Raw genomic sequence first — 11,294 nt, 5'->3', positions numbered from 1 at the left:
CCTATACAAAGACTAAAAGACAGTCATCTAAACAGAACAACGAGATACTCCGTGGTTTAAAATCAGGAAAAGTGTGCAGCAGGGTTGTATCCTTTCCCCATACTTATTCAATCTGTATGCTGAGCAAATAATCCAAGAAGCTGCACTATATGAAGACAAACATGGGATCAGGATTGGAAGAAGATTCATTCACAACATGCAATATGCAGATGACACACCTTGCTTGTTGAAAGTGAAGACTTGAAGCACTTACTGATGAAGATGAAAGACTACAGTCTTCAGTATGGATTATACCTCAACATAAAGAAAACATGAATTTTCACAACTGGGCCAATAAGCAACATCATGATAAACAGAGAAAAGGCTGACGTTGTCAAGGATTTCATTTTACTTGGATCCACAGTCAACGCCCATGGGAGGAGCAGTCAGGAAATCAAACACAAAATGCATTAGGCAAATCTGATCAAAAGACCTCTTTAAAGTGTTAAAACAGCAAAGATGTCACTTTGAAGACTAAGGCGTACGTGACCCAAGCCATGCTATCTTCAATCACATGCATGTGAAAGCTGGACAATGAATAAGGAAGACTGAAGAGGAATTGATGACTTTGAGTGATGGTGTTGGCAAAGAATAGTGAATATACCATGGAGCGCCAAAAGAATAAACAAATCTGTCCTGGAAGAACAGTCAGAATACTCCTTAGAAGCAAGGATGGTGAGCCTTTGTCTCCCGTATTTTGGACATTTTATCAGGAGGCACTAGTCCTTGAAGAAGGGCAATATGCTTGGTAGAGACTCAGAGAGAAAGAGCAAGACTCCTAATGAGAGGGATTGAGACAGTGGCTGCAACAATGGGCTCAAACACAGCAAGGATTGTGCGGATGGTGCAGGACTGGGCAGTGTTTCATTCTTTTGTACACAGAGGTCACTATGAGTTAGAACCAATTTGGCAGGACCTAACAACAAACTATGCGATACACTACACAGCAACAAAAATGAAAGATCTACAATTACATGCAAGAACATCAATGAATTTCACCAAATAAAGTAGTCAGGTAAGACTTTATACTGTATAATTTCCTTTCAATAATGTTTCAAAACAGGCAGCACTAACACAGATCAGGATAGTAGTTATTCTCAAGGGGCATTCACGGCAGTGACTGGAAGGAGACAAAGGGGCTGCTGGCTTCCGGTGAGGTTCAGCTTCTTGATCTGAGCACTGGCTACTGGGTGTGGTCTTGTGAAAAATCAATGAACTGTATGCTTAAGACATGTGCTTTTCTATCTGCATATCTATATATCATACCTTAATAAAAAACAACTTTCACAGAATCTATTTTCTCTGCACTTTCACTTTTCAGGACCTGAAGTATACTTGTTTACATATATAACTAAAACTCTGAATCTTAATTCAGACTCAAAGACCATTCATCTATTTAACTCTAATAAAAACCAAAACAAGTATCTTGAAAAAAAAAACTAGAAGTGCTTCTGTACCAGGGGCAAAATCACCATAAACACACCACGTTGTTGTTGCTGTTGCTGCCACTGAGTGTGCCCGACTTACAGTGACCCCATGCGTCAGAGCCGAACTGCTGCACAGGGTCTTCCGGGCTGTAATCTCCATGGAAGCACTGCCAGACCTTTCTTCCATGGAGCCACTTAGGCTCCTTACACATAAGCACAGCTTAAAGCTAATGTGTGCTTTTAGATCCTATAAAAGTCAACACGACCCTTGTTTGGTCAACTTGGAGTTGTCGCTGACCCAGGACAGAAACTGGCCCTTCAAGAGCCCTGAGCAAGTGGCCATTCAGAAAACACCTGCAGTGCTAGTTCTGCTATAGGACAGCTCTTGTCCATAGTCAGCCAAAACCGAGCTTCCAGCACAACAGAACACAAAATCCCCAGCCTTCAAACACCTGCCACAGAACCCAGTCTGGGAAGGGTCTACCTCCATGGCTAATCATCAAGGTCCTTGAAATGAATGCCGAATTTTGCCTCCACTCCTTTTAACAAGCTGTTCCCTGGACCAGTGGGTATCAACCCAGGTTGTGCAGAACTTACCTGAGGCGCCTAGAAAAAAACTGGTAGGCCGTGAATGTGCGCTGAGGTCTGTAAACCTCTGCTCTGGATTTCTGATTCTCTGCACTCGCTCCACCACTAAGAGCAAACTCAGAAATAGCACTCTTTCTGTCTCTCTAACTCACACTCCACTACACCTGTTCATGGTGCCCCTCAATCCTTCAACAGAGAACACTGCTAGTTTCAATACAGGGTGGCTTCCAGTAGTAGCTTGTCCCTGGATGGTGCAAACAGTTAACATACTAGGCTGCTAATAACCACAAAGAGGTTGGAGGTTCGAGGCCACTCAGTGGCATCTCAGAAGAATGGCCCAGCACCTGTGCCTTAGTTATCTCGTACTGCTGTAACAGAAATACCACAAGTGGGTAGCTTTACAAACAAAAACTTATTCCCTCATAGTTAAGGGCAGAAATCCAAATTCAGGGTGCCAGCTCTAGGGCAGGCTTCCTCTATTGGCTCTGGGGGAAGGTTCTTCATCTTCTTTCAACATCTATGGGCCCAGAGTCCCTTGAAGATCTCCATGTGTCTTGGCATCAATCTTCCCCTGGGTCTAGGAGGTTCTCAGCACATGGACCCTAGGTCCAAAGGACATACACCACTCCTGGCTCTTTTTTCTTGGTGATAGTCTGGTCCCTCGAGCTCTGCTTACCTATTTAATCTCTTTTGTATTTCAAGAGAGACTGACTCAAGATACAACTCAATCCTGTAGGTTGTATCCTACCTCATTAACATAACTGCCTCTTTTCCTACTTCACTAACATCACAGAAATTAGGATTTACAATTAAATTAGGATAATTACATCAGATCTCAAAATGGAGGACAATTACAAAATACTGAGAATCATGGCCTCACTAAGTCGATACATATTTTTCTGGGACACAATGCAATCAGTAATATTCCACCCTTTGGCCCCCAAAATGCATGTCCTTGCCACATGTAAAATATATTCACTCCATGTAGTGTAGTAAATTACATAACAGGGCTTTTCTACCCACAGTCTTTGTGAAGTACATGGTAGAATTTGCCATGAGCAACTGAGTAGCTCCTGATTGTTAAAGTTATCCACCTGGGGTATTTCTGTTGACAGTGGACTGAAGCAGTCTGCTGGGACATTTGCTCTTTCTCAGGTATAGAATTCTGATTTTGGGATTGGTTAGTTTGGTCACTCTGCTAGGCTCAAAAGGAGCCCTCCTAGAGGCAGAAGGAGTCTCTCACTGCCAGCTGGGAGAAACACATTTGCTGAGAGAGAGACGTGAGAGACATTGCTGCTGAGAGACACAAGAGACATGTACTGCTGAGAGAGACACGAGACACATGCACTGTTGAGAGACGCGAGAGACATGCACTTCTAAGAGATGTGTTACTGATAGAGACTGAGAGAAACTGCTGGCTGCTGAATGAGACAGCTGGCTGCAAGAGACAGTGCGTTCCTGAACTTGAATTGCAGCCTGTTGCTTCCCTAGTAAACCCTCATAATCTGTGAGTTCTGTGTGCCCACTGCAGTGAATAATTGAACCCAGCAGGGTGCTGCGGGAGGAATGGTTGGTGTCAGGGTTGGTGAAAGGGCTGGAGGGAGGCAGCATGCCTGGCTTCACAGGAATAGGTCTTGGGCTGCTGATGGTGATTCTGTCCTCCTCCTATGCAGTTAGAGGAGGTCAGAAGAAGCCGCCTCCCTGTCCTTTTGGTACTCCATATCATCCCCAAAGGTCTTAATTCAACTCTAGTCCACAACCTCCTGAGACAAAATTTCTCTTCATCTCTGAATCTGTGAAATCTAGAATACAAGTTACCTGTTTCCAAAGTATGATAGTGAGACATGTACAAGGTAGATATTTCCATTAAAAATGGGAGAAATAACAGGCTTCAAGGAAATCCAAAAACTGAGCAGAACAATTTACATTAGCTCTCAAGGCTTGAAAATAATCCTCTGTTCCCTGAGACCATCTAGGCATTGTTGTTGTTGTTATGTGCTGTCGAGTCAGACCCGACTTATAGCGATCCCTCCTTGGGTTTCCAAGGTGGTATCACTATGGAAATAGATTGCGCAACCTTCCTTCTGAGGAGTGGCTGGTGGGTTTGAACCGCCAGCCTTCTGCTTAGCAGTCAAGTGCCTTAGGTACTACGCTACCAGAGCTCCTGTCTAGGCATCAGGCAGGCCTAATGGGTGGAGGACCCACAACCCTGGGCTTCAGTTCTGCCTTCCAGACCTACTAAGATAGCAACTCAGTTCCCTCAACTCTAGATGGCCCCCTTCTCCTAGTTCATTGAAGTGGCAACCTCATTTCCTCCACCCCAGACAGGTCTTGTTCTTCTGCCCCTTGGGCATGGCAGCCCTGCCCCTTGAGCTCTAGCTAAGGGATCTGGCCCCACCCTCCTGGCACTCATAAATGGCAGCCCCATACTCCAGAATGGAGTTGGTGATGATCTGACTCTTTGAAACCTAGGAGGCTGTGGCCCCACCCTATGAAAACTCCAGATGTCATGGCCCTACCCATTGAGATCAAGACAATTCTGCTTCCCAAGCTCCTTGTCTCTTCAGCTTCAGCTTGCTGGTTCCTTTGCCTCTTGGCCCCTTGGGACTCTGTAGTCTGCCCAGCGTCTGCCTTGCTTGGGCAAGTGTTATACCTCTTTAGCTCTACAACAAGTGCTTCGAGGCACCCAACTCTGCCAGTTAGCCTTGGCCCAAAGACGTTCAACTCTTTTGCTCCATGGATTGGCAAGCCTAGCTTTGTCGACAAGTTCCTGGAGGCACCTCACTCTGCCAGGAAGCCTCCTGCCACAATGCACTCAGCTCTCTTGCTCTGTGGGTCTGTTCTAGTTCTGTCTGGCACCAGTCTCCTGGTTCTGCTGCCTCCATTTCTCTGCTGCTGCTTCTCACCATCAGCAAGCTCTCTGGTGGTATAGCTCTCCTCATTTCCTTCTGAGCCCTCAACAGAATTGCCTCTGACATCCATAATTCCACCAACAGTCTCTTCAAGGCAATTTAGGCTTTTACTATCTAGCATTTTAAACTCTTGACATTACCCAATTCCAAAACTGCTTCCACATTTTAGGTACCATTTAGAGCAGCATACCACTTCTGGTACCAAATTATGTGTTAGGTATCTAAAGCTGCTGTAACAGAAATCCCACAAGTGGCTGGCTTTAACAAACAGAAATTTATACTCTCACAGTTTAGAAGGACAGAAGTCCCAATTCAGGGTGCCAGCTCTAGAGGAAGGCTTTCTTTCTCTGTTCAGTCTGGTAAAGGTCTTTGTTTCCTTTCAACATCCATGGGCCCCATCCCTTGGAGATGTCCATGTGTCTTGGCATCAATCTTTCCCTGGGTCTAGCAGGTTCCCAGCACAGGGACCAATGGTCCAAAGGCTCCACTCCTGGCTCTTTTTTATTGGTGGTAGTCTGGTCCCCTCAATCTCTACTCACTTGTTCAATCTCTTTTATAACTCAAAAGAGACTGACTCAAGATAAAACCTAATAACCTAATCCTGTAGATTGTATCCTGCCTCACTGACGTAACTGTTTCTAATCCTGCCTCATTAACATCATTTGAAAAAAAAAAAACAAACCTCACTGCCATCAAGTTGATTCCAACTCATAGTGACCCCCATTGGGTTTTCTAAGGCAGTAAATCTTTATGGAGTAGATTGCCCAGTCTTCCTTCTGTGGAGTAGCTAGAGGGTTTGAACCACCAACCTTCTGATTAGCAGTCAGATGCCTTAGACACTATGCCACCAGCTCCTCATTAACATCATAGAGGTTAAGATTTATAACACAGAGGATAATTACATCAGATCACAAAATGAAGGATAATTATATAATACTGAGAATCATAGCCTCGCCAAGTTGACACATATTGCTGGGGATACAATTAAATTAAAAACAATCTACTGCCAAAAAATCAGCCATTGAAAATCTTATGGAGCATAGTTCTGATGCATGGGGTTGCCGTGAGTTGGGGCCAATTTGATAGCGGCTAACAACAGTATTAGCTAGACTTTTGCTTGGGGATCTTTTGTGTATTTTAAGTGTATTTTGCTTTTAGCGCAGAAGTTCTAAAACATTTATTCAGCAATAAGTACAAATTGTGATTTTAAAAATTTATAAAGATTAAGATAGATTCAAAGTTATGCATGTTACCCAAAATAATTTATTAGTAGTGCTGGTTCAATAGATCGCTTTGAATGATCCTACACTATGTTTAGAAACAGGTATCAAAGGATTTCTCTTACTCAACAAACTTGTATTTTTGGAACGTGTGAACTAAAAGGACCTTACATATTTCCTTCTCTTCTCTATATCAGATTTTCCTAGGAAGAATTAAATTAATTCTGAATTAGCTCACACTTCAGAGATTCAATTGTATAAAGAAAACTCCCAGCCTTTAAGTCAATTCTGACTCATGGCAGACCATGTGTTACAGAGTGTATGACATAGGGTTCTCCTAACTGTAATCTTCACAGAAGCAAGATTATAATCACCAAGAATCTATAGCATCTGTAACATCTGCTGAAATGTCCACTGAGACCATTAATATCTCCTGAACTGATTTGAATTCAGACTTCCATTAGTGTTTCTTTTTGAACTTACCCTTTTATAATGGCTAAAATGGAATAAATTATCCAAACATTTGCTATTTGATGGTTAAATACTCACCTCTGGATAATTGCTTCATGAATTCTACGATACATGTAGCACTCTACAAACAACCACGGTGAGTAAAACCACCGTGGCTTTCCGTCACTTTCATTCATAAGACTCTGTTGATACTCTAAGTATTGATTCCATATGTCGGTATCAACAAATTTCTCCACCAGAGGGATAATTGGTTTATCTGTTTGCAATTCGTTCCGTAATTTAGAAAGAAGAGAAATAGCTTTCTTTTCAGCTTCTGTGCCTTCCTGTAAAAATGTAAAAATTACATATATATGAATAATTCCACTAGAATGGCACATTTTTATAGACCTAAACTTGGGGGAAAAAAAACACATTTCAAAACTACATTTTATGTCTGTCACAAACCATTATAAACATTTTAGAATCCTGGCGCTGACACGAAGAACACATGCAAATGTCATACGAACAGAACCCCTCCTGATCTACCCTGCCGGTTTTTCTTTCCCTTTTCATCTTATGAATTAGAGCTCTGGGCTTTGCTTCTCTGCAGGTGGGGTGGTCACTTCATAAACTGAAAGCGACCACCTCCCAGGTTCGCCATTTCCTTCCTGCTTCCATATCTTCTTTTACCACCAACGCCACCAGAAAAGCAGGGGCCTTCCTGGGGCTTCTTTTGGCACCTCAGAGTTTTTTATTCCTCGCTTGGCACTGAGCCCCAGTTAGATGGGATGTCCTGACAGGCAAGGCATTATGGTATTATCTCACATGACAGGCCACTGGGGAAGGGACAAATGTTATGGGATCAAAATAAAAGGAAAATGATGATGTAAGAAAAAAAGGGAAAACAGGGTGAAAAAAAAATTTATTTTACACCAGCAAGATTCTTGCCCCACTAAAAGAAAGAAAAAAAAAAAAAAAAGGCAATTTAAGCCTAATGAGACATATACAGAATAAACGTAAGTGATTCAGCCCAACTAAACATTTAAAAAATCAGTTTCGCAATATCGATATTAGCGGAACTCAGTTCCTACTTTCAGACCTGTAATTTCTCAATGCAGACGTTTTGAAAACATCACGCTAAGAGACACAAAAGAACAGATACTGTTACGATCCCACTTGTCAGAAATACCTAGAACAGGCAGATAAATGCAGAGACCACACCAGGAGCACAGTTCAGTTGAGGGAGGTAAGGAGGTATCGCTTAATGGGGACTTATTGCAAGGTTGCTGTCTGGGATAACGAAAAGTCTGTAAATGAATATAGGTGATGGCGGCACACCATGGTGATTTATCAGTGGCCATGGAGTCGATTCCAACTCACAGCAACCACGTGTGCTGCGGAGTAGGACTAAGCTCCACGGGGTTTCCAAGGTTGTGACCCCACAGACGGAGATCACCAGGCCTTTCTTCCACGGAACCTCTGGGTGGGCTCAAGGTGCTAACCTCTCAGTTAGCACTTAAGTGCTTAACCTACGTTCAAACCAGCGAGACGCTGCCACAGAATTTTATACTTAAAAACAGTCAAAATTATAAATTTTATGTTACATATATTTCACCACACTAAGCACACACAAGGAGCTCTGGTAGTATAGTGCCTAAGGCACTTGACTGCTAACCAGAAGGCTGGCGGTTCAAACCCACCAGCCACTCATCGGAAGGAAGGTTGGGCAATCTACTTCCGTAGTGATACAGCCTCAGAAACCCAAGGAGGGGTCACTATAAGTCTGGTCCAATTCGACGGCACATAACAAAGCACACACACACATTCTTACCTCTCCGTGTTTCTCAAAAAATTCATTTTTATGTCGATGCAACGTATCAATAACCTTAGTTAAGATCTGCGGTATTCTGTCTTTAATTGTAAGATATGCAAATGACCTAAAAAAAAAAGAGAGTCACATATATAGTATTACCACTCAGTAGCACAGATGCCAGAAGACGGGTCATCTTTTACCTTCTGGACCACCTCATTTAAATTAAAATTCCTCTCAAAGAGTTATTTTATTTAAACCTGTATTGTGTGACCAATATATTAAGAGAAAGAAAACTTTGAAAACTTCTCCGGTGTATCAAGGAAGCTAAGTAGTTTGTGCTTCTAATCCCAGATTCCCCCCCCCCCGGGGTCATTCTTATTTTTCCCACTGTATTCTTTTTATTATCTCAAATCAGAAACTAGTTTAACAATGTGACAGAACTGGAGAAGGGCTCACCGAGAATACAGAACAGCCTCTGATCCCAGGTCTGTATCTTACTGACTTCACTACTTAGAAAGGACAATGAGGCATTGGATATGAAATTGCCTCATTAAAAGCATATTTAAAACTCTCATGTTGGAGAACACAAAGAAGTCAAGATATTTACGGACCTGCTTCTCTCTTCTCTGTCCGTACTGATGAATGCCACCATCCCCCTCTCCCAATCAAAAAGTTTGCCATTTTCAAAATGACAAAAGCTGGAGATAAAGTTGAGCATACTAGCATAAAAGATCTTCTTGATTTCAGACACACAAAGTCCAAGATTTCCAGAGCATCATCTTATATAGATAATTCAATTTTAAGGATTCAGTTAAAAAAATCAGCTTTATTAGGTTATTAAATTTTATGAAGTTTTTAAAACAGCACACAGAATGTAGGCAATCCGTTCATTAATATTGTCAACTCACAGGACACAAAGTAAAACAAGAAAGTTAACAAGATCATTTAAAAAGAATGCATCTGTCCAAATCCCCTATTCTAATTCTGAGATCATCATACTTACAAAAACTCAAGTATTCTTATTCCAATTTTTAAAACAGAGGGGTGTATTCTGAGTATTTCCTCAAAAGTTTTACTCAAACAGTAGATAGAAAACTTCTAAGGAAAAAAAAAATGGCAACAGCAAGCCCTTTTCTGACTCTAGGGGTTTGAGTATATCAAAAACTATGATCAAAATTTAATTTTTAAAAATCATTAATTCCCTTAGAGCAGGAGAGGGCAGAATCTTTCCAGGGAATGATTGTTAAATCAATGATACTTGAAATTTTTCAAGGCAGCAGATACAAGAGGTGACAGTTCATTTGAGATTGTAGTTTTAATTAAGTATTACTATTTTTCGAACTATTCCATTTCCTCAGAGGCCTGCATCCCTGCAGCGAGGTCCGGGCAGAGGTCTGGATTGGCAGGAGCTTGGGGCCCCCCGCAGCACCCTAAGCAGACACTGACTCCTTATACATGCAGAGCCTGAAAGCCATTGCTCCTTCTCTGGCCTCTTACCCTACTCCCCACCCCGTAAAGTCATTTCCTTTCGAATGTTCTTGTCTTTCGCAATACTTCTGGAGTAAGAACCTATTTCAAATATTAACTTGGCCACTGAATTTATACTAATGAATGTTGCATTATTTTTACGGTCGTCCAGAGCTTTACGTAGAATCTGTAACAGACATTTTTTTATTGTAGGGCTATTAATTGAATACATTAATATGATCAGCAATAGGAAGAAACACATTCCTGGAGAGATCTGAGATTCTCAACTTTTATACAGAGAATTTCAGCTCCCCAAACGTGAGTTCATTAAAGCAAATAAAACACGGTTAAAGCCAGGCTCTGCAAAACCACGAAAGGGCGCAAAGGAGGTATGCGGAAATTTACCAAAATAAATAAATAAATAAATAAAAACCCGGCAGAATCGAAATTATGATAGAAACAACTAAACAACTATTGTTCAACACAAATTAATATAAACTTATTAAAATGTCGAAATGATCAGCATATGGGGGGCTAACTAGAGAGTTTTTAAGCTGGGGCGCAGTCCGTTCTCACGTAGTCAGGGCTGCAACTTGGAAGAGGCCACGAATCATTGCAAGGATGAGCCTGCAGGTGGCCAGTCTGGACCCAAGTAGCCGCAGCGGCCACTGACTCCCAGGAGCTGCCTCGATCTCGCCTCCACGCAAGTCTGCGAAACCCGAGAAGCCACCCTGAGAAGCCGGGCCAGCGCGGCTCCCCCGCTCGTTACCCACAAGCTCCTGGCGAGGCCCGGCTTTCCGCAAAGTGGAAAACAGAAAACGAGAGGAGGGACTGGGCGAGGAAAGCGAGACGAACCCTACGTCCTGTCCCGAAAGAGACTCCGGAGACCCCGCCATCACCTTGCAAGCTCCCGGCCCCAACGGTCGGGTCTCACCGGCTGCGGAAGATAGGCGGTGCGGACGCGAAGGAGGAGCGGAGAAGGGGAGTGGCGTGAGTTTAAAAAAAAATGCTTTTGAATGAGGGAAACTTTATTCGAGGTCCTAAATGGATCAAACAACCGCTAGCTGGACAACGTGGGGATCTTCCGGGGAAGTAGGCGGGAACAGCGGAACCAGAAGCGTAAACGGATAAGGAAGCGAGAGGAAGGCGGAAGCCAGCTGGGCCCGGAGGCCCCAGGGATTAAGGAGCGGAAAAAGGGTCTCAGCGGGTGGTCACGTGGTTGGGCGGTCACGTGGACGGGGCGGCTCACTCGCAGCCGGGCCCGGAGTTCTCTGCGCCTGCGCGGTAGGGTGCTGGGCGGAGCATCTTTCCCCGAGTGGGGTTGGTGTAGGGGAGGGATATCCTGCGGCTGCAAGTCTTGTCTCTTCCTCTGCAGTCT

The 11,294-nt window shown here is 43.2% G+C and overlaps 1 protein-coding gene across 1 annotated transcript in view; it reads right to left on the bottom strand.

Annotated features, from left to right (window-relative positions):
* Window positions 1-10,812, bottom strand: part of ARMT1 (acidic residue methyltransferase 1) — a 15,744-nt gene extending 4,932 nt beyond the window's left edge. Inside the window, exons 1-3 of the mRNA XM_007943211.1 lie at window positions 10,772-10,812; window positions 8,468-8,573; window positions 6,736-6,980 (exon numbers count right to left, since the gene is read on the bottom strand). Coding sequence (XP_007941402.1) covers window positions 6,736-6,980; window positions 8,468-8,573; window positions 10,772-10,812 — 392 coding nt within the window. The remainder of the gene's footprint in view (window positions 1-6,735; window positions 6,981-8,467; window positions 8,574-10,771) is intronic.
* Window positions 10,813-11,294: the final 482 nt, after the last annotated feature.

Source organism: Orycteropus afer, unplaced genomic scaffold, assembly GCF_000298275.1.
Source record: "Orycteropus afer afer isolate SDZICR_OR568_19922 unplaced genomic scaffold, OryAfe1.0 scaffold00101, whole genome shotgun sequence".
Classification (NCBI taxonomy): Eukaryota; Metazoa; Chordata; class Mammalia; order Tubulidentata; family Orycteropodidae; genus Orycteropus; species Orycteropus afer.
Note: the sequence above shows the minus strand (reverse complement) of the source record. Positions and strands in the feature narration are given on the sequence as shown.